This window comes from Eucyclogobius newberryi, unplaced genomic scaffold, assembly GCF_026437365.1.
Source record: "Eucyclogobius newberryi isolate DKJ021-1_F unplaced genomic scaffold, fEucNew1.0.hap1 SCAF_12, whole genome shotgun sequence".
NCBI lineage: Eukaryota > Metazoa > Chordata > Actinopteri > Gobiiformes > Gobiidae > Eucyclogobius > Eucyclogobius newberryi.
Window position 1 is genome coordinate 13,369,593 of NW_027315746.1, and position 24,722 is coordinate 13,394,314.

A 24,722-nucleotide genomic window follows, 5' to 3' on the forward strand; every position below is an offset into this window, starting at 1 on the left:
CCATTTGCTGTCCGGGAAAACCTGCTCGGAAAGCCCCCGTCACCCTTTACACAGTCTCCGTGATCATTTCTTCGACCTCGCTCGCCAAATGTGCCGGGAGACGTTCAAAATCAGCGAGAATCCCAACTTGATGCGCTTTTGGAGGCCGTCCCAGTTCTCAAATGATACTCGGTGGAACGCGTCCAACGTTTTTTTTTTTTTTTTGGCAGCGCGTCTCGGTCGGTGACGACTCAAGCGCTCCCCGAAGTGAAGAAGTCCGCCGTCCCGACCGTCGCTGATTGGAATGGGGGGAGGGGCACGGGGACTATACTATAGCGAGCGGAAATCCCATTACAGATACAGGAAGAAGGTGTGCTTGTGTGTGCGCGTGTGTGCGTTTTGTGTTGTTGTTTTTTAAAGCAGAGGTGCGAATCTGGCGGCGTCTATCCTTTGAACGGGCGCGGCGGGGGCTTGCCGATCTCCACCGATATGTTCGTGTAGAGCGGGAATCGTCGCACCTCCAGCAGTTTGTAGGTCAGGGAGCTGATGCCGTCCTTCTTCATGGTGTTCTTGGTGTTCTGGATCTTGTTGAATCTGACGAAAGAGACACAAGGGAAGAAGCAGAAGGCATTTATGTGTTAGGGACCGTTTCAAAATACACGGTTAATATTATGAAATGAGCTGAGGCATTAGTATTGCTTTTTAGTTTGAAGTTCATACCACAGTTTTCACCGTTTTGATTCATGAATCACAGCTACATATTATTAAGAGCAAGTGTAAGCAAGTACGAGCACAATGTTTCTTTTTTCTTCTTCTCTGTGTATTTCTAAAGCTGGAAATTCATTAGTTTTCTTTAACAAACACAAAGGTAAATTGATTTGTGTATCAACAGTATGTTCACACAAGGTCAAGGCTATCCATGGGTTTCTGAGTCGTGAACATCTAGCACCGTTGCCACAGTAATTAACAAAAAAAAAAATCACTTTTGAAAGGGCAAAATATCCTCAAATATCAACTATTCACGGGTTTAAGGCAAACGATTCCGTCCTGATTTGAAGGACTTTAGTCAGGACCTTTTCCCAAGACCGTTGCCATGCCAAATCCTTCAAATCTGGAAGGAAACTCTGCGCCTGAAAGCAATGAATCCTTGGGTTTCAGACTGATTTTATTCATTATATCTTTTGAATGGGCAAAAGTCCTCAAATAACAACTATACCCAAGACGCTGAAACCCATGACTAGCTATAAAATTCAACAAAGGATGGAAACAAAACTGACTTTTAATCTTTATTACTGTAGAATAGGTATAGCAGTTACTTAGATATACTTTTTCTCTACTTAAGAGGTTGGATTGAACAATATCAAGCATGTCAAAAAGTTCTCTTGACAGTAAAGTTCAAACTGAATGATAAAACGGAAGTGAAACATAACGCTTTGTGATTAACGATATCACTGCAATCAAGGTGCAATGTGCAATGTGCAATGTGCAATGTGCAATGGCGGCGCAAGACAAAGAGAAGTGCACTTCCCCCTCTGTCCAACAGGTGGTGCAAAGGCTTCACGCGGCGCTGCTGTAAATGCTCCCAATCATCATTAACTCCAGTCTATGTACATCCCGGCTTGTTGTATTGTATTGTTTTATCATGTTCTTATTTATCTCTTTTTGTAGTAAATTACGCAGTGAAGAATTAAGCAATGCAAAAAGTGACTAAATCGGGATTAAATTAAAACTAAACTACAAATGAACCATGTTTAAATAGGGGAAAAACTGGACCAAACATTGGATTAAAACAATGCTAGAACTAAAACAAACACAACTGAACCAATGCTTAACTGCACTTTCATTAAAAAAATAGCAAAAACAAGAAAATGACCAAGTCTAAACCTGGTTACGCTGCAAAAAAACAATACATTTAACGCCACTTTTAACCGATACATTGGACGTGTACATTAAAGCCTCTTCTGTGTTCAACAAAAGCATCGTCTGAATGATCTTCCAGGACTGAGCTCCGTCTGCTTTCAGCCCGGCGCTCTTTGTCAGCGCACACACTCCCGAACATCCATTTGTGCACAAAAGAAGCCAGACAGGGCCCCTATGGCATCGATGGAGACGGGACGCTCTCGCCGAACGCTCTGTCCGCCAAGAAGGAGGGATACGATGTGCAGACTGCTCGTACAGAAGCAGCACTGAGGGTTTGAAAAGGACCTGAAGTGCACGCTGCGATCAGAAGAGAAGCACTGATTTGAACAAGCTGGACACTCAAACATGGTCGATTACATACGTTCTAAATGATTCGTAAAAGTAAGTTAGAGCCACTTTATGTATAATAACTGCACCTTTATTTATTGGCACCAAAAGCACCAACAATGACTGGATTCAGAATGATCAAACAGTTTAAAATGATTCAGGGTTTGTGATGATGTTTGAAAAAATGTAAAAACAAGTATTAAAAAAAGAGTTTCAGCTGCTCCAATCAGGAGGTAGTTTTAAGAATCATCCTGTAAAACCAGAAGTACCTTTGTTCCAGCAGCGCTTTCAACAAGTTATTCTATTTGTATTGTTTTGATGTCCCTTGGCCTGTGTTTTGACTGTTTTAATGGCGTTTGAGTTTTTTTTTTGGCCTGAATAAATGGGCCGACTCGCTGCCAAAACTAAACTGCACTGTTGCTACGACTAAAGTCACCTTGAGCCATTTAAACAATTACTGAGCCTTAATCAGTCTTAATAAACTATTGTTCATTATGATAAGTCTTCGTTCATGCTTTGTTGAGGCAAATTAAAGGCGTTTATTGTTATAAAGTGGTACTAAATATCTGAACACCTGGACCCCAGGAAAAAGGGTCTTTACAATAGTGAAGACTGATGAGAATCCAATAAATAAATAAATATGCTTTATCACACAATTCATGTACAGATCTGTATATTGCCTTTGAGAGCGAACTAAAGTCTGCATCTGACCAGTAGGAGGCGATAGTGAGGAGTGTTTATGTTTGAGTATAGAGCGGTTAGGACACGCCCCCCCCCCAAAAAAAATGTATTTATCACCTATTTCGAAGTTGCTAGTACCTTCTAAGTTTATCAATAGTTAAAAAAATCTGAAATGTATTGATTCTAAAACTAGTATTGTAACTAGATACGGCAAAAACAACAAACAAGAACACATAAGCGGGACGACATTTGACCTTTCCTGAAGAGTTTAGAACGATCTAGCAGTTTTTGTTTCTCATTGCGGTTCTGAAATCAGTTTTACGTATCGATAAAAGTACAGATATAGTAGAAACGTTATCGTCGTCTACCGCTTCCTCCCGTCTTTAATCCAAACATGCAAACTCAACCCTTATTTCCCCCTGTTTTGCTTGAGCTCATTTCAGATTGAGATTAATGCCGCGGCTCCTCGGGAGACTTTATCTGTAGTAGCGGCGCGGTGTCCCCTGTTTACTAAAGGGGAAGTGCATAGTCTCTCCTCTTTGTGATGGATGTTGACTATCAGCATTCAACCAGCTATACGCTCATTCACTATACAGCGCGGTCCGTGAAGCAGGAGGAGTCCATTCTGGCTGTGGCCTCGCATAGCAATGAGAAAAGCAGCGTTATCCCCATAGAGCGTCTTTATTTATCATTATGAACGATGCTACCTGCCCGGATATGTGTACTACTTGTAAAGACCGGCGCTTTTTACCACAGAAACGCTTGTGTTGCTATTTTGACATTTTCACACCAAGGTTAAGCAGTTTGGAATAGGGAAAATAGCCGCCGCCTGGACTTTTGTTGCGCTGCAGTGTTCAGATCCTCAATGATTCACAAGACTTTTCTCTCCCCCTCGGTGGGATCTAAACTGGAGCTCAGCCCAGTTAGCATGAGCTGTAGAAATGAGGCTAATTAATACGTGATACGGTGCGGTCTTTGGCCCCGATCTGAGCGCCGTGCAACAAACGCAGATAATTACTGTGCAGACTGTGCAGTTAAAGCGATGCGTGTGTATGGATTATGCCGTACAAGTTCAGCCGGGTCGACAGTGCGCGTTCTTCTTCTACAGCGAGGGAATAAAACTGAAATGTGATTCTGATTCTTTTTATTTATTTTGGGTCGAAACGCTACTCTTTGCATCTTACCGTTTGAATCAATTAAAAATGTCTGGGTAGACGCAACAACGTGGTCTTTTTCATGCGGTTTGGTGGGATGAAAGCGATGCAGTGGGTTAAGCGCGTTCACCCACAAACTGGAAGGTATGAGCTTTGTTACGTGGAAGTAGTTAAAAGAAAGAGCCACGACGCCAAACGGCTCCAACCAAACACAGACCACAATGCAACTGGACTGGTGTGGCAGCAAATGTTGATTTCAAAATAAAATGGCTTTTAATAAGAGGGAATGTAAACCTACTACTCTTTCTACTACGTGGTGAATGGGTCTGGGTTGTTTGAGTGATCAAGTATTTATCTCCATCAATCAATCAATCAATCACAATGTATTTGTAGAGCACAATTCATACTTGCTTTACTATAATATAAACACATACGATACTTATTTAAGGTTGTGGTTAAGTAAGGCTAATTTTCTCATAATGCTCGATCTCGACTGTCGATTTCACTCGACTGTGGACTCTTGATTCAAAAACCCTCAATCTGTCGAGCTTTCCATGAATTGCTCAGCGCTATGGTTACGGTTACGGTCAGGGTTCGGTGTCAGGGTTAGAGTATTAGTTAAGGAATTACTAAGTCTGAATCACGCTTAATTAACAATTTGCTCAATATGAATTAAGTCTTCATGCTTTACTAAGGCAGAAATGTGCGTGTTACAGAGTGCTTCCTGGAGGATGGGCTGAAACAGGGAGGCGTGCACCAGGATGATTCATTCGTGTGAGTAGGCCCCGCCCGTGTGCTCATCCGAGGGGAAGGACAGAGACTGTTCTCTAGCTAAAGACTGCAGGAATCAATCAAAAAGCACCAAGGGCACATATGAGGAACCAATAGCACTGTAAGAAGGTTAAAAGCTCTGAAAAGTTGATTTTGCATGATCTAAGATAAGGTAAGGTAAGATAAGATATTCCTTTATTGTCCACACATGGGGAAATTTCATAATAATACTAATAAAATACATTTCATATGGGCCCTTTAAATTGTAATCTGGCCTTCAGAAAATGGTAAAATTAAAAATGTTTGGCCAAGTTTATAATTTACAAACAGAGTAGGCCTTTCATATTCTCCTCCGGGTCCTCAGGTTACTCCCACTTAACTAAAACAAAACCCATCTTAACCATAAAAACAACTTTATTCTTGTTCATTCTTGTTTATCTGTTAGGGCCAAGCTTTCCTTCATTGCCCCATAAAGAAGAGAGTTTTCTACATTGTACTCATCTTTCACTACATCACACATGAGGAGTCTGTGGTCTGAGCCAGGGTCTTGACCAGGACTAGCACCCAAAATGTCTGGAATCAAACCTGTGACCTGCAGAGTTCATCCATATTTTAATAATAAAAATACACAAGACATAAGAGCGCGTCTCACACAGCAAGGAAGCCTGTGCTCTCCAATATCGCTCACGTATTTTGTACTGATAAGGATTCAGAGTGAGAATTATAGACTCCCATTACATATCATTTAAGCCTCGGGGGATTATGCAAATGTCATGGATACAGTTCTTCAGTTTTATTGAGGCAGAGGCAGATTCTCCCTCGAAAGTGTAACTGCAAAGACATCGAGAAGACATCGCTGTTTGAAAGCTTCTATTTGACTTCTTTCCTACAAAGTTTGCAGAGAATTATACAAAAGTGAAGGTTAATTCAAAGATTAGCAAAGACGTGTAAAGCTTTATACAGAAGAGTGTAAAAAAGCAGATTAAACTCATTATTCACGTTTGACTCTTCAGATAACTCACCTTCTTCCACATCAAATAATTATGAACTACAGTCCTATTATATATTATGCTTGTAGTAATAAATACATTTGAATTACTGGGGTAATATTAGGCTTCTTTCATCTTGATTATCCGCAAATCTTAGTGAAGACCAATGGTTCCTAAACATTTCACGTCAAGAACCGAGTAAGAAAATATGGGCCCCGGCGAGAGTAGAGCTGCACAACACATCACAGAAGTATTGATAATGAAATAATTGATAGAGCATACATTGAATAAATACATCACAATGACACCACTGTCTTCTATTTGACAGAGATGTACTGTTTTAAGGTTGAAAAGGCGTTTTAACCTCGATTTAGTCTTGGTTTTGTCTCTGTTAATGTAATTTTGACAGAGATTGACTAATACATTTGGGCATAAACATAATTATTTGTATGCAAGTATATGACAAATCTTGCAACACTTAACAGGCTTATTGCATGTCGTAGTATTTTCCAATGTCATGTAGTCCTACTTCTGAAAGCAGGTCTAAAGATGAACTATTCCATCTCTAGATCGAATATGAACGGGGCTAAAATTGGACACCGCCATTGCAATATTAATTAAAACCAGGAAAAACACAAAGACAGAAATGTAAATGTTCTACAAAGTTAAATAAAACCTGCAGAAGACTCAATATATAGAAGGAGCATAACATCATTTTAAGGAAAAAGACAAATTAAATATAATTCGTTTTCAATCTTTATTTCTCACCAAATGGCTTCACCAACACCCCAAAAACAAACTGCAGACGCGTCCAATTCAATCTCAAATTACCCCAGTCACATTTTCAACCAAAAGACGAGGAATAAAAACAGAACAAACAGAGGACATTTCCATCTTTCCCCCGGCTCCTGATTATACTTCTGCTGTACTTTACTTAACTCCGAAGCCGCTCGTCACAAAGCCCCTTTAAGCGGGAGTGTCCGGAAAGGCTATAAAAACTCAGCTCGTGCCCACTAATGGACCTCTAGTTTCTGCTCCCGACTGCGCCCCATGAATAATGTATCGGGCCCAAATACATGGCGTCTGTGTTGGTGTCACCTCTTGTTCTAGAAGTGCAGGGCGAGAAGACATGGGGGACGAGGGGACGCGAGCAGAGGAGCAAAACTACAAACAAAAACCCGAAAGTCGCACTCTTGACTTTTCAGAGCAGTAACGACATGGTAATAGGGTGGAAATAGCGTGGTAATAAGAGTACAAATATAAAAACGCTTTAAAACAGCCTTGTTTCAGTAGTTTTACCGAGAAAATACACAACATATTCATAAATACTGGGTTAAAGGACACACCTATGTATTATTTGTACTGTTATTGGCCTTTAAACGCGCTCTGGAGAACATTTATACATTTACTGAGCCACACATATGCACAGGATTTGTTTTAACACGACAAATTCAACTCCAGGTCTGTTTCTGATGAGAATATAATGTTACACATGGTTAAAAGCTTAAGTCAATGCAGCATAATGTGTGTTGAGATAGGTGTGTCTTTTATTATTTACACTTGTAGTTACAATTCTATTTCCATCCGTTTACCATGCTACTAATGTGCAACAAAGTGTAAAGTATAAAGTCTTATGTTATTTTCAGCAGTAAAGTGAATGTCAAATCATCTACCATACAAATGAAATAATTGCTGCTCACTGTGCAATTAGCAGATCTGACATCATATAATCAGTAAATACAATTATGTTATTTACTCTTCATTAACATGCGTATAGGGTGATGAACAGAGACAAAAAGCCAAATATAGTCGTGTTGGAAGCTGGCTCTCGGCGGATTGATCCGTGTCTCACTCTGGATTGAGTTCTTTACATGAGTTAGTCTGGGAAGGCGCTTGGAAACTCTAAAATGTGTTAAATCCAGAGTTCAGAAAAGCACAGTCCTCTTTCTCATCCACAAATATACAACGTGCTATCGTGTGTGCATTTTTAAATAAACAAATTGTCCGTATTTCTCCTAAAATAGCCAGGTTAGGTCATCTCTCTCACTCCACAATGATGTCAGCTCGGATCAGACTCAAAGAATTCGCCCCTTGTGGAGTTCACCCGATCTTTTTCTTTTGGGACAAAGCAAGTATTGATTTGTGTCCAGGAGCAGACATCGGAGGCTGACCTATTCAGCCCTCAAAACTGTAGAGAAAATACCGTTCTAATCCACCTTTAAGCAGCTTATAGTGAGGTGATATACTGCGGTGGTCCACAGGGGTCCATCGCTGCTTATTAAGGTCTGTCACATAAACCAGTCATCTAAGCATCCCCAACATTCACTTTAAGAAAAAAAAGACAAAATAAATTTTTCAAATATGGTGGAATATCAGTGTTTTCAGAAGCAATGAGAAAAAACAACAACTAATTTCACATTGGTGCCTTTTTGGGGCATTTTGTGGCAGTTCTTGTTTCACATGTAAAACTAAATGAATGAATGAGTAATTACTGAAAGTGGAACTATAAATGAGACCCTAGCTCATCTTGGTTTTGAGCTGGTTTGGTTCCAGTTTAATCCTGATCCTGACCTAGTTTAGTCCTCTACAAGTCCTGGTCTAGTCCCGGTTTGGTCTTGATCATGTCCTGATCATGTCCTGGTTTAGTTCTGGTCTGATCCTAGTGTTAGGTGATGTTCAGGGGCATGTCTGCAGGTGACTATGTGAATTTTGCTCCTCCAAATTAGGCACTTTGCACTTAAATGTATTAAGTGTATTGTATTCTACAAAACAGTATTTTATTTGCTATTTTTAGTTGTTTTATGTGTGCAAAGAACGACAAAAAATTAATCTGAATCTGGCATATTCGCGGGTTAGTACTGATCTTTTCTTGGTCTAGTTCCAGTTTTGTCCTGGTTTAGTCCTGGTTTATTCCTGGTTTAGTCCTGGTTTATTCCTGGTTTAGTCCTGGTTTGGTCCTGGTTTAGTCCTGGTCTAGTCCTGGTTTAGTCCTGGTCTAGTCCTGGTTTGGTCCTAAACTATCTAGTCCTGGTTTAGTCCTGGTTTGGTCCTGGTTCAGTTTTAGTCTTATCTTGGTTTCCCCCTGGTTTAGTCCCAGTTCGGATGCACTAAATCCTCGCCTATAGAACACTGTCACATCCACCTCACTTGAACACAAACTATAACTCGCCGTTATGTCAATCGAATGCATTATTACCATCATTTACAGTTCCTTAAAGTCTGAAGACTGCAGTTGGACCAACACATGATGAAATGTAAACACAGCCACAGTTCTACTTCAGAGAACGTGCTGCAACACTGGAAAGGACGTTGGAATATTGATGTTCTGGGGGGGATACAGCATGAGCCGAAAACAAGTCATGATGTGATTTATTTAGCGAGTCCTTGTGTCTTCATGCATTTCAATGACAGCTCGGATTCATCTTTCAGCGCGTGGCCATGAGTGAAATGTTTTATCAGAATGTGGGGCGGCGACGCTCTTTCCTCGTTTCTTCTCAGTCCGACATCAATTCTGCATGAGTCAGGACTAATTCTGAAAATGTTTAAGCTTACGTAATATGTGTTTATAGAGCTAATGATGCGAGCGAGTCGTTAAAGTCGCTGGTATAAACGTAACATTGTGCGATTGGATTTGTTGACTCCTGTTGCGTTATGAAAGCTGTATTCACGTTCTGTTTCAGGTGAGCAAGGATTTCTCTCCCCAGAAGCACCTCGCAACTCTAAACGCGCCAAAGCTTTTGCATATTTGATAAAAACTGAAATAGTAGAAGCAGTAAGGTTATTCAGTCCAGTGGGGTCTGAATCCGAAGACAAACTGTGGCTGTACATCTGGACAAAATATAACTTCTCCCAGTGTGTTTGCGGATGATGGTTCGAATGCAAATGTACATATTGTACTAAATATGATAGAATAGAACGTTTTCTAACTGCGAAACACACACAAGTACAACATCATTATATAATTTAACAGCAGTGGACATACTTAATAATACTTTCCTTATATTTTACTACTTTTCCTCTGTCTTATGTTACATGATGATGGCCTCCTATACTAAATATGACAGAATGGAACGTTTTCTAACTGCGAAACACACACAAGTACCTTATTATATGATATGATATGATGATATATTTAACAGCAGAGGACCTACAATACACAATAATACTTTCCTTATACTACTTTTCTGATGGCCTCCTATACTAAATATGTGATATAAGTGCTGAAAACATGAATTTCACCAGACAAGTTACACAGTACCTTTTAGATGATTGAAGTGAACCAGTTACATTATATATTACTGTACACAGACTTGGAGTATCAGAAACAATTTGATATTTTGGGATTGTCTTGTGGCTTAAGCCGGCTGCAAACTAGAGCATTTTAAAATCTAAAAAGTGTAGACTCCGGACATAAGAAGTACTGTCTAACGCTCATGTTAAAGAGAGTGCAGGGGTCACGAGAGCAAAAGGCCGCTCAGAATGAAAACATATACACGAGGACACGAGGCGAGCGAGAGCTGCCTTTCCATGCGCTCTACTCGCAGCGGAAATGAAGCAAAAAACACTCTATTCTCTGGAGGTAAAGAGCACGTTACAGTCATTGAAGCAGTGATGATCAATGAAAAAAAATGTATCAGAAAATCCACGTTGATGTCGCTATTTCTGTAAGACTGTAAGAGACACTCACACTTCACGATTTGAGGTTTTAGAGCTGCGATCCACAAAGTAAGTGCTCTGAATCAACAGACATGAGGAGAAATACTGTATCTTATGGACTATAAGTTGCACCAGTTTTTCATAGTTTGGCTGGGGTGCGACTTATACTCCAGAGCGACTTATATGTGATATTATTCGCTATTTTCATACTGGCAACCGCATGTTACATGTTGATTATTTTCACACTGACAACCATAAGAGGGCGCTCTAGGCTCTAAGCGACGCAGAAGAAGAATCTGCACTTCCTCTTCCTCTGGAGTTTGTGGAGTTGTTAAGAAGTGACACAGAGGAAGAAGAATTCAATGGATTTAGTGATTTGGGGTAAAACTGATGCTTTGGTAAACTTGTTAGCATGTTCTTTATGCTATAGTTATCTGAATAACTGTTCATATGTTACGTTAACATACCAGACACTTACCACAGTTCTGTCTGTGCCTGATGTAGCTGAAAGTGTTAGCGTTACCATACGTCATGTAGCTGAAGGTGTTAGCGTTAGCATACGTCATGTAGCTGAAGGTGTTAGCGTTAGCATACGTACACCTATTCATCATGTTCTCTAATCTGTTTATTATTATTTTAAACTGCATTTCAAGATTAAATGTCTGTTCTTGGTATTGGATTTTATCAAATAAATTTCCCAAAAATGCGACTTATACTCCAGTGCGACTTATACATGTTTTTTTCATCTCTATTACGCATTTTTTTGGCTGGTGCGACTTATAATCCAGAGCGAATCATACTCCGGAAAATGTGGTAATCGCTTACGAGAATCGCTCCTCGCGTCACAAACTTAAAAAGCTTCAAATCTGTCTAAAAATCTGAGTGATGAGATGGTGGTTCCCTCTGAGCCGGTGCACCAGAGGCACATAGAACGCAGTGTCTGGCATTAGATTTAAATGTTATTGGTGCAGCAGTGGCCCGCCCTGGTCTGAAGTGGACAGTGATGCAGTACCTCTGGGGGTTTGGCTCGTTGTGCTTGTCTCGCTCGTGTTTAATCATTCGGTAGCGGCCGATTCGGACGTCCGGCCTCGACACCTTCATCCCGTTCAGCGTGATCCTGCAACCGACACACAAATACGGCAGCAATTACACCCAAAGCACAAACGGACTGTGAGGAAAAGACAGGCCAAAGTGAGAGAAAAGAGCGCTATTCAAGGAAACAAAGAGGAGATCATTAGGTCTGCATCAGCGCCAGTCGCAATCATTATCTTTTTAACTAGTTACTATCTTTTCTCCTTAAAGACTTAACCGTTTCCAAGGAGACAACCAGGTAACTTCACCACACCAAGTATTTGTAGGCAAGAAAAATGCCTGTAATTGAATAAATGGAAAAATAGAGGAGTTTTTACCATATTGTGGAACATTCCAGACAAAGCAAAAACACTTTTACAAGAAAAAGCCACCAGAAAAGTTACTTAGTGCAACATTATTGTTACGGTGGACATTAGCTGCCCGTAATATACACACATTTGCATATAACCACAGTTATTTCAAAACAAATACTGACACCACAGTTGTATTTTACATAAACATTGAAGAAATACAATGAATTAATTGAATGAAATAATGTAATATTTCCAAATTACACAGAAGGTGTATATCTCTAAAGCATCAACTAATAATTTACACCGTTACAACGATAAATTATAGACCTGGAAGAAGGGAATTATTACTTATTATTGAACAAAATATTTAAACAATAATAGTTGTCCACTGGGAGTCTTTACTGTCCAGAGTGAAACGGGAGTGAACAGAGAGTGAAATGATTTACAAAACCAGTGACCCGAGCGCTGACGTGAACTTTATGCAAAGTCCCAATCACAGGACGAGATTTGACGCTTCAGAGGAACCGCTCCATCTAAATTCTGAGGCCCTAAGGCTCCGACAGCAACAAAAGCTCTGCTCAGGAGTGTGGACATGAGGTCGGGAAGTCCAGCACAAACACAGGGCTTCACTTCTGTAGAGAGGCTTGTTTTGGGCAAGAAACAGAAATATGTATGTAATAATAATAAATAACAATGAAAAGTCAAGCTGAATGGGCCAAGCTGTTGAATTGTATTATTCCTACTCAGTAAAATAAGCCTATTCTGATCAAGAGCGATCAATAATTGTAAATCAGGGCACAAAAATGATAAATGTGAGAATTACAGTAGCAAATTTAAGTATTTTCAGTCTACATTACCTTCAAAAAACTTAACTTAAATATAAAGTGCTTTTTTTAAATGTATGTGACACTGACATAACTTTAGCACTCAAGGTTTTTTTTTATTAATAAAGACATACATACTTAAAAAGTCTTAAAAGTCTCAAATTGAATTATGGACGTAACTGTTTGTTTGGTCTTGGTGTCAATAATCAAGTAAAATCCCTGGAACAAGTTCTTTGTCTGGCAGAAGGAAAGCCAAACAGTCTACCTGGTTTTTATGTTTCTAAAAACGTGAAAAATAGATCTAGTTTCCTGACGCATTGTGAACATCTTAATTATTCACTGTGATGAGTTTAAAAGCGTTTTTCACAGCTTCGAGGGCGGAGTTACAAGTGCACTTCCTGGTTCTCGGACGATAAAACGCTTGATAAAAATGGATGCTGCAGCCCCTTTCATTTCATTAGTAAAACTAACATAACAGTGTAACCGTAACGCCAGTGAAAATGACCCGGGACTCGGGCGGAATGGGTGAACTTCACGGACTCCGGCGGGTTTTGGCGGGCGATGATCTGAGGGTGTTGAAGTTCAAACAAAGCGTGAGATCAGACTGAGAGCTCGAGTGGAGACCGGTCTTACCGCTCAGATGGAACGGGGCAGATACATCCGCCGAGGGGTTCGGGCTACGCGGCGACAAATGAAGACTCACACACAGCACTCCGCTTTAAGCCACGGGCCGACACGCGCCAACTGTTCCATTTCGCATCCGTAACTGTGCGCACTGTTGTAGCCTTCTACTGTCTGAAGAGAAATTAAACCAGGAAGCCAGTGCTGCTCGGTTGTTCACACGTCAAAACACAATGCGAAGCCAAGACTAACGTGGACCAGGGCTAAACCGAGACTAAAAGAGGATGAAACCTCGACGTAAACCGGGGCCAAACCAGAACCAAACCAACTATTCAGAACAGTCTGAAGATCTGGACTAACAACATTGTGAATGAACCGGGGCCATAAAAGCTAAATAGGAGAGACAAAAACTCACACATTTATTGTCTTACTACTTTTCCCTTACAATTTGGAATAGAAATGCTTGTATTTAAATAATGACTTCGATGTACTGTGTGTAGCACCTGTCAGGACACTTGAGGCGCGCTCACAGTTGTACTTGTTTGGTCCCAGTTTAATTCTGATGTAGGCTTGATTTGGTCCTGGTTTAGTCCTGGTTTAGCCCCAATTTGAATGCTTTATTCGTGCACTCTAGAAACTTGGAGGTGATAAGCTGCTTATGATGCCACGGTGGGCTTGGGGCTTACAAGTGGAAACCTGGGTGTTAATCTCACTCACATCCATACTGCAGGAGTAATAAAGCGTCTTGCAAGAGTGCCACTGGAATTAAACCACCAACCAGAATATTACTGAGCTTGGTTCAGTGATAAATCGATAACATTCGTGAGCACAAAATATTCAGAATATCCAAAAGCATTAAAAACTCCACATTCTCCCTCTACAGAGCTGAACTCCATCTTCTTGCGTAACACCACAGTGTATTAGAAAACTGTAAATGGACTCCAGGCCAAAAAGCCTGCATTTGCTCATCTGTCAATGTGACATTTTGTGTGATGAATAAATAGGACTCTAAAATGACTTTCACAAACTACACTGACCAACAACAAGCAGCAGCAGCAGCAGCAGCAGCACGAGCAGAAAATACACTATTATTCAGGTGGATTCACGATATATTACAGTAAGAAGCGCATATGTTTTTCACAACATCATTTATTTTGTATGAGGCTGTTTAAAATATGAATTACATTTGAAATGTACTATAGGCCGCATTTCATGAAAAAACACATAGTAGAAAATAATATAAATATATCCTTAGCATGTTAATAAACGGTGTAATGACTCATTGTTATAAAATGCTCCATAAATAAACTGTAACTGATTGATTGAACGTTGTTTCCTTGGTAATGATTTACTTACCCACCGAGAATAAAATAGAAAAGTACAAAATACAGGTTATTGCTCCCTCTCTAGTTTATAATTGGTTACTGGACACGTTTGATCAGAAGAACACTCTGCAGTGAACCTCCCAGAGCACTTCTCTTGATTGGCTGCTGGAGCGACTTCGCAGTGATATTATTAGTGGCATATGGCTGCGCTCCACAGCTCTTCTGGGACGGGCCAGTAAAGGTGTTTTATATCACAGTTTGAGGATTTTAATAACATTCAGTGCAGTCGTTTTACAGAAACTGGTCAAATGAGGCGGTTCAAGTTATTACTGTAGTTATGAGTAGAATTAAAGTCTTGTATAAACTCATTTGGTGATGGTAACTTCATTGAGTCTAGACTAAAAAGCAGACTTCTGGCGTAAATCATGTCAGTAAATACTAAACAGGCTTCACAGACAGGTGACATGAACTGCACAGTATGTACCTTGATCACAGACATCTATAAGTGCTCTGAAAATGCTCTTTTATATCCATGGGTTTCAGAGGGATGCTAAATTAGTAGCGTTGTCACAGCGATTGACAATTGCACAAGATTCTTTAATGGTGAAAAGTGCATGGGATCTACAAACATGAAGAGAGAAATGGTACAAACCCCATTATATTTTGTGATTTGATGCACACTTAAAGGTGCCGTATGTAACTTTTTTAGGGAATGAGAGGTTTTGTCTATAAGAGTTTTTGTTTATAAGAGTTTTGTTTATAAGAGTTCTTCTATTAAGAGTGTATTTTAAACTTCCTATAAGTTATCTGTCCTTTTCCTCTGTATCTACTGCATTGCAACAATGAAATTTCCCCATGTGTGGACAATAAAGGAATATCTTATCTTATCTTATCTTAACTGTTCTGGTGGTTTGTCTCCATGGAGACGAGCATGTGATACCAGTAGACCAAGTTACATGTCAGATCTATGTTTTTCAATAATTTTATTGATTCCAACGTAAATGTTAAATATAAAGTGCTACTGTGTGTATAAATACAAATCTGCTTGTATAAGGAAATATACCATAAGGAACACTGTAGGAAATAGATCCAGTTGTTGTCATCTGGAGACTATTTTAGAAAAGCTATTGTTATATTTTCTAAAAACAGTGTCCAGATGACTAGAACTGAATCTTTTCTCTGCAATGGAAAACAGTCTGTGTCACTGTATCACTTGTAAGGAGGGAGCAGATGAACAGTTTGGTGGCCACGGGGAGAAAAGACAGTTTGTACAGCTCTGGGGCAGACGGAGTCTCAGTTTAAGCAATTTAATGTCATACCGTGGCACATTCTTGACAAACAACAACAACAACAACAACACCTCCACGAGACAAGCATGAGGCAGAACATCCACCAAAAGCGTTACATGGATGATTCTGCTGCTGCTGCTGCTGCTGCGGTGGAGACGGGAGCGCACAGGGTTGAAAGTCAGTCTTCTCCCTTGAATTTCTCGTCATATCTTAAAATAGTTGATGTACCAAAACTATTTATTTAATCCTCTGCTGGCTAAAGGCTGTGTGTCCTCATCTCACACGTGGGTTAAACGCTGCAGCTCCACACGCAGACACACAGGGCTGTTCTTGCCGTTACTGGCGGAATAAAACTCTTACATAAACGTGGCCAGGGGGACTTCATTACAGCGTGCAGCCCGATAGGTTGGCACCACGTCCGTTTGAGACACCTCACTTTGGACCGTCCAGCGACTCTTCTAAAATACCTCCCCCCCCTCCTCTTCCTGTACCATCGACCGTGAAACGTCTAAGTCGATGCCCGCGGCCATGGATTTTTGTGTGCAATACAGTAACGCGTGTATAAAAGCAGCTATAAAGTAACAAAGCGGGGGAAATGTACCTGGATTCATTAGCGGTTGGACTAACTCTTCGCTCCGCTATTCCCATCAGTGTCGTTTTAATAGCATTAGAGCACTGGCGCGGAGGAGAATTGAGAGATAAGACCAGGGTCCTGAGCTCGGCGGAGAGCAGCGATGACACAGGGAGGAGTAATGTGGGGAGGAAACATTGATTTCTCACGCTGGGAGGGTCACAGTGTTCTAAACTGACAGGATGTGGTTGTAATGACAGAACTGTATGTTGTTCCTATTGGAGACGTTTAGGAAGATTGTGCAGCTGAAGGCGCTGTGCCAGATTTAGTTTAGCCCCAGTTCAGATATATTGTATAAGCAGCTCTTAGGGTCAAAATAAGAGTGCTGCGGGCTGTCTGCATCACGCTATAAAATCATTATACATATTTTTTTTATCAATCGTGACTAGTTGTTGTTGACGTCCAAACTTCAACGAAGTTTTGGCCCCTGAAAATTGTGAAATTCAAACTCATCAAGATGTTTTCGTTTGGAAAGTAAGGAAGGAAACGGATGGCGTGATATTAACTTGCTGTGTTTTTCAGTTTTTTGACATTGAACATAGAGTACAGTGCCTTTAAATGCATTTGTTTGACTAAAATAGGGTTAAGAAGTTGTTCTGTAATTGCTGCAAAATATCATATATCTATGTTCGCCATGCAGGGACATAATGTCAATGAACGAACCCAGTGGAAACTATAGAAGAGTTCAGTCTAACTCGCTATAAATGATATAAATATATAATTTACTCCTTCTGCTCCCAAGTAGTTGAAGTCAATACCTAACAATATGCAAATTTTGTCCATGTTTGTAAAAATTTGTAATCATAATGAGAGTTGACACTGGAGGTTGGCAATGTTTTCCCTGCAGGGACAATAAACACTGATCTAATCTAATCTAATCTAATCTTGGTCCCAAGTCCTGCAAGGTGACAGAATTAAGCACAAATAAGGCCAGCGGAATCTATTAGTGAAACTTTCAAAAATAGCGCAGGGCGATATGACGATATGTCTTTCAATATTCATTCATGAGCACGATCAACACAGACTTTTAATCATTGTAATTAAACTCAAAATGTGGTCAAACTATTTCCTCAGAAGTCTGTATCGGCTCCAAACAACACTCACTCATAGCTGTGGACCTTTCAATTAAAAATACCCAAAAGGATCATTGACGGATTCAAAAAGTAAAAGTAGATCACTGTTACTAATGCAGTGCTTAGACTTCATTTACGAGTTTAAATTGCGCTTTTGTGACACACCTTGTCTGTTTTCCATCTTCCTGAACACATATTTGCAGCTCCTATCGAAGCAGTAATGAATGTTTACCCACATTGACATCACCAGCTTATCCCACGAGCGCCGCCACGCCTCATCAACACTTCTCTAAGGCGTCAGTCTGACAGATACAAGACCAGACAAGGAACATCGTCCGTCGTATAAACACAGGATGGCTTTAACTTAATGGAATGAGCTTATTTAGTTATAAAGACTTCACAACCTCAATCACACAGCTTCTTCTTCGCGTGTTCTACTATTTTTCACCTGCATATTGTGTGTTTACAGGCTGATGTGTGAAGAAATTATAAGTAGTGTTAAATGTTGATACAAATATGGCATGTCATGTTTATGGTGTAGTGTTAAGAAAGAGGCTTGTGTGACAACCATCTGCTTGTCACATGGAGATCTATGCCTAAAATCTTCCACAATATGACATTGAACTTATCAATCTATCAATTTGTATTGCCAACAAATGAAAGTGGTTGGTTAGTTGAGTTCAAACCTCATTTTTTCAGTTATCCAATGATATCAAACTGTACAGAGCACTTAAAACATCAAAGCACTCAAATATTTCAAAGTCATTCCTGAAAAAGACTACAATCTGTCACTGGAGAGCAATAGCAACCCAACGGGATGTGATGGGCCGATAAAAGGACAGACTGTCCCGTCTCGTTCAAAGGCAAATTAACTCATAGATTTGAACCCTGACCTGGCAGTCGATAAGTTGATCCTCCCAGAGTCACACTGCCCCAGACCTCCTCTTTGAACCTCCATCTGTCTGGACTTTATTTCTCCTCTCAGTGTCGCTATTTTACACATTTTACATTGATTCCATTGCTAGTGCTTCCATTCACCAAATATATATATTATACTATACATATATTATACTATATATATATATATATATATATATATATATATATATATATATATATATATATATATATATACTCCTACATATTCCTATGTTTGTGAATTTTGTTCAATGACAATGAAATAAATAAATAAACCTTTTCTGATTCTGATATTATGTTAATCCAACAGAAATGTGAAACATGTCTAGTAACATATTTTATCTATAAATATCACAAAAGTGCAGTAATATCATACCCTTATTTGAAGGTTTACATAACCTTTTTAATTTAGATTTTTAATCTGCCATTTTTGAAGAATTTTTCACTATAAATATACTAAATGTTCAAATGTTGTATATTTTTTAAAAACAACAGACACAATATTGGCTACATTTGGATTTATTGCCCACCCATTGTATTGTTCATATTATTTTTTATAAAAAATGTCTAGTAATTATTCCACCTTCCAACCATCTCCTTCCTCTCTCTTGTGCTGCCGCAGAGCATGGCAGGACCAGCTCTGACACAGGACCCTCCCTGGGCCCCGAGGGAAGAGTCTGTCCCCAGCACTGAGATCTGCCCTGGCCCCAAGAAATGTGGACACATGCCACTTCTCCACAACAGCCCACTCCACCCACTGCTGAGAGGATGAACTGAGCATGTAGCAGGGGCCTGGGGCAATGACTGTACCTGTTCCGCGGAGGGGAGCTGACAGACCCCCCCCACGCACCGCACACACACACACACACACACACACACACACACACACACACACTCACACTGGCCTATCATCTATTCTGTTTCATCCCTAAGCTCTCAGAGTAGCCTGAGCAGAGCCAAGGGCAGCACATGTGCAACTGCAGCAACTTCCGCTTCCTACATACATTTATATATTGATGGGTTGGAGGGAATGCACTCGGATATAGAACAAAAGGACCCATTCTATGCATTCTATACAAGGCACCTCTGCAGAGCCAATAAAAATGATTGCTGTAGATATGAAGCAACTATTAACAAATCTTATACCTCTGTGCAAAAAGATACACTGACCTTCTCTCTGGGTTGTAACAATCGGTATTGGCATTGGTCATGAAAAAACCCATGTGGGTTGATCTCTAATTTAAAATGTGAAAAAATAATAAACTATTTCATATTTTCCTCATTAATACACTTTGTTACCTGTAAATATTGTCTATCTTGAAGCCCCAAGTCAATATATTACCACTATTTGGTTGAAGATGTATTTAAAAAGTCTCAATGTACAACAGAAATGATCACTGACTTGTGGATTACAAAATAATTTTTAGTTACAGGCTAAACTTGTGTCCTTAGACAAGACACTTAACCCGCCTCGACCACAGTGTCTGCATACGCTGGTGTGTGAATGTGTGACCGGTTCCTTGATGTAAAACGCTTTAAGTGCCTTGAAAAGCGCTATATAAATAGGACCATTCACTATTTTAGATATTCAGTGTGCCAAACATAAGCAGTAACCACTAGAGACATGTCTAACCTTGACAGAATCCACTGTGTAAGTCTCACATCTTTTTTCATAGTTTTGGCCGGGGTACGACTTATACTTATATTTATACTTGTGTACTTATACTTTTACTTATACTCCAGAGTGATTTATATGTGATAGTATTTGTTATTTTCACACTTGAACCGCATTTCATACTCCAGTGCAACTTCTATATGCTTTTTTCTCTTCTATTATGCATTTTTTGGCTGGTCCGACTTATACTCCAGTGCGACTTATAGTCCAGAAAATACGGTATTAGTTCAGGTGTCACCAAACTGTGGAAATCACTCAACTAGTGACATGCCCAGAAGAATAAGGTGTCCTACATTGATCTATTGTCTTTTTAAGTTAATTGAGGAACATTTATTACCTATCAGTCCAAACACAAGAGGTAGATAAGATAAGATAAGATATTCCTTTATTGTCCACACATGGGGAAATTTCGGTGTTACAACGCAGTAGATACAGAGGAAAGGACAGATAACTTATAGGAAGTTTAAAAAAATAAATAAAAACACTCTTAATAGAAGAACTCTTATAAACAAAACAAAAAACTCTTATTAACAAAACTCGTCTCATATCTTAATAGGGAATGGAGGAAAAAAATAAAATAAAATAAAATTATAAAGAAATAAAATAAAATAATAATAAATAAAATAAAAATAGCTAGCATAAGACTAAATAATACTAATACTAATGGTAAGTAAATACTCTTATTTACATCAGTTATATGCACATGAATATGGCCATAATTGCTTGTGAGTATGACAGCAATTGCACATGAATATGACAGTATTGCACATGGTTAATTCAGTATTGCACATGAATATGACGGTATTGCACATGGTTAAGTCAGTATTGCACATGAATATGACGGTATTGCACATGGTTAAGTCAGTATTGCACATGAATATGACGGTATTGCACATGGTTAAGTCAGTCCGGTTGAATAGTCATTTGCTTGAAACTGATTCATGGTCTGTTCATGAGCATCTCCAGTACAGTTCTATGCATCATTCTACATTTTATAGTACTGCCTTACTTAATAATCGACTTAGGCCCATAGTGTCCTGTTCCTACAGCCCACACTGTAGTACGTATATGGTCCTGTTTAATGACACATCCTCTTCACATGTCAAGGCAGTTTAAACTGATAGGGTGATGTACGGGGAATATTGTAAGGGAACATCTCCAGCATCTAATGGCCTGGTTCGCCCTTCTCTCCGCGAGGTGAACTTCATCCGTCATTCTTTGGACATATAATTGCGTCCACGCTCACCCATCAGTTTTATCGCATCTCGCCAGGCTCCGGTAAACAATGGTAATCTCCTCGACACTGCCCAGACTGACACGGGCCATTCAAAAGCAGTATTTTTGTTTGCATTTTCACAGTGACGACGGACAGCAATCAAACACAGCATTCAAACTGCTTTTTACAAGTCCTAGATGTTCTGTAGAGCCTGTGCGAGCGCGATCGCACTTCTCTATTATCCACAGACGTCACACTTCACAGTGTCAGTTCACCTGTTAATTAAGCATGCTAAGCTCTGTGAAATGGCTGGGTGAATGGGAAATTAAAGTAATGGTTCAAAGCTCTTAAATCACGCCTGAGTCTCTGTATCAAAACGACCTGTTCCTCTTATTTCCATGCGCTTCTGAGATAATTATATTTGTGAATGTGAGCACGTCGTTACACACAGACTAAAGAGCCGTATAAGGTTAATTTACGTGTTAATTACTCCTTAATTCAACAATGATAAATCAGTGGAAAGGTCTGATTTAACCCTGTCTCGCTAATGTGATATTTGACATACATTTTACAGGATATTAAATCTACGACGGGCAATATTAAGGCAATAGACCAATAATATGTGATTATTGTAGATAGACGCACAGACAGCAATTTTATGTAAATATATCTGGCATAATGTAAACTTTTGAAGGGGCACATTTCACTTTTCTGGTGGAGAATGCCTGTAATGTTACCCATGGATGAGTATTAAACTTAAATACCTCCAAGGAGACAAGCATTTGACCTCACCAGGCCAAGTTACAGACAAGATCTGTGGAGAGGCGAGCCTGTGCACAGTAAGAATGCATGTTTTCCCAGGTATTTTGGAGCAATAAATGCACAGTAGATAAGTACAACGCGGTACAGTGGAGACGCAGCCCTCATCGGAAACTTTCACAGTCAGAGTGCACTTTTATTTTGACATTTTGATGAATGTGTGAAAGAAAAAGGCGTGCTATCGCCCGCTACTGAAACTACCACCGCCATCTAAAAACTGCACTCACTCATGTCCAATAACAGTGGCTTTAAGGTGCACTCTGTCACTTTTCTGCTTTCCACCATCTAATTGTCTCCACAGAGATTGTTCCTGGAATGCACTACAGTAATGCATTAAACTTTGATATATCTCCATGGAAACAACCACTCAGAGTAATAATGTATGTTTTTCAATGTATGTTTGAGCAAAGAAAACCTCTGTAAATACATAATGTCGTACTGTGGAACATTCCGACAAAGCAGAGGAGAAAATTCGGTGAAACTAGAAACATTACATAGTGCAACTTTAAGCATCTGTGAATATGTTTTATGCCATGAGTACGAACGAGGCATTTGTGCAGTGGGAGCTTTATATGTACGAGTGGTCAACTGTGTCAGGGGAAAATGCACTTTCAACAGAAAAAGGTGCAGACATGTACGTTAAAGTAATATTACTGTGGAAAACAAGAAGTATACGCATCCAGTCAGTGCACAGAATATAACAGGAAGGGCATATGCAGTGCTGGCAGTGCTCAAAAAGCGGATAAAGGTTCTGTTACTGCTTTGAACTTTTCATGTCTTTTACAGTACGATAAAAAAACAGAAAAGTCTTTTGTACCTTGAGCTCTTCAGTAGTTATATTCTTAGTGTGTTCGTTTTTGCAAAGGCCTATTTATAATGTTAACTTTGATGTGGATGTTTTATCTGCTTTCTGATGCTGGGAATGACACATTTGAGGATATTTAATACATCTAAAATCTACAGTTTTCTTTTTGTATTTTGTACATTTTTGGTGCTCTTTTGCCACGTGCTTAGGAAGAACACATGGAAATAAGCACTTTTGTAAAAACCTTTTAGCTTAAACGATTACAGATGTTCACATTTTCCATCAAATAATTAATAGATATATTTATGATTTATTAGATATGTGGATAGACTCAAAACAAAGACAGTTTGCATTAAAAGATAACATAAGATATACAAGGATGAATGACACATAATATAATAATATGTGCAGTGGAGAGAACTTGAGGCTGCAGGAACTACTTTTCCAGTTTAAATGTTTGCTATAGGTTCATAAAGGTCCAGTAATGTTGAACAATGATAGAGGAACAACCCTGAGACACTCAAAGTGGTTCTCAAATGGTTTTCTTCCAACAAAATACCTTTTATTTTTGCACATCATTCAGTTCAAATACACTGCATGGAGTCAAGGTCATTATTATGAACAAGAGGGAAAGTGTCAGGCACCAAATAACTCAGAATTACAAGCACAAATTAGTTATTGTCAATCTTTAAACTATGAAATTAATACACGTTTTACAAGCCTCTCTCATATTGTATTTACAGTTGTGTGGGAGTCGTACCTGTTGTAGATGTCGTCGTCCTCTCCTCCCCAGCCCCAGTACTCGTTTGGGAATCCGTTAATTTTCAGAAACTGTTTTTTACTGAGCCCCGAAACGCCTCCGAAGTAACCAGCATACGGCAGTCTGCAAGCGACAAAATTGGACTGGGTTACGATCAATATATCAGTGAGAGAAAAGAGACAAACGACCGTACACAAGACTGTGGGAAGAGACACGTTTTAGACATGTTTTGCTCGTAGCCATGGATACTTAGTTTGTTATAAAGTCCTGCTGCTGTCAGACTTTATAACAAACACTGCTAGCCCTGAACACCTGCAATACTGACTTAACCATGTGCAATACTGACTTAATCATGTGCAATACCGTCATATTCATGTGCAATTACTGTCGTACTCACATGCAATAGTGTCACGTTCATGTGCATACAACTGATGAAAATAGAACCATTATTATTAGTATTACCTTGTCTTACGCTAGCTGTTTTTATTTTGTTTTTATTTTATTTTATCTTTATTTTTCCACTCCATTCAGTTTTGTTTGTAAGAGTTTTGTTTATAAGAGTTCTTCTATTAAGAGTGTTTTTTTTTGAACTTCCTATAAGTGATCTGTCCTTTTCCTCTGTATCTACTGCGTTGCAACAATGCCATTTCCCCATGTGTGGACAATAAAGGAATATCTTATCTTATACTTAATTCTTAATATGAAAATGATGTTCAAGTAAAGAGACTACATATACTATATATTAAAACTTATATTGAGGAACATTCTGAGCAAAAACATCTACAGGGACAAAGGTGAAAGAACCACCACCAGAAAAGTTGCAACTATTTTCTGTAAAAGTTGCAGACACATTAATAATTATTATGATTATTGCATTCTTCAGCCGCCTAATATTATGCTGATT

At 39.4% G+C, this 24,722-nt stretch overlaps 1 protein-coding gene across 1 annotated transcript in view; it reads right to left on the reverse strand.

Annotated features, from left to right (window-relative positions):
• Nucleotides 1–337: 337 nt before the first annotated feature.
• b4galt2 (UDP-Gal:betaGlcNAc beta 1,4- galactosyltransferase, polypeptide 2) overlaps nt 338–24,722 on the reverse strand; it is a 184,138-nt gene continuing 159,753 nt past the window's right edge. Inside the window, exons 5-7 of the mRNA XM_072440866.1 lie at nt 23,819–23,941; nt 11,490–11,594; nt 338–573 (exon numbers count right to left, since the gene is read on the reverse strand). Coding sequence (XP_072296967.1) covers nt 423–573; nt 11,490–11,594; nt 23,819–23,941 — 379 coding nt within the window. The 3' untranslated portion in view covers nt 338–422. The remainder of the gene's footprint in view (nt 574–11,489; nt 11,595–23,818; nt 23,942–24,722) is intronic.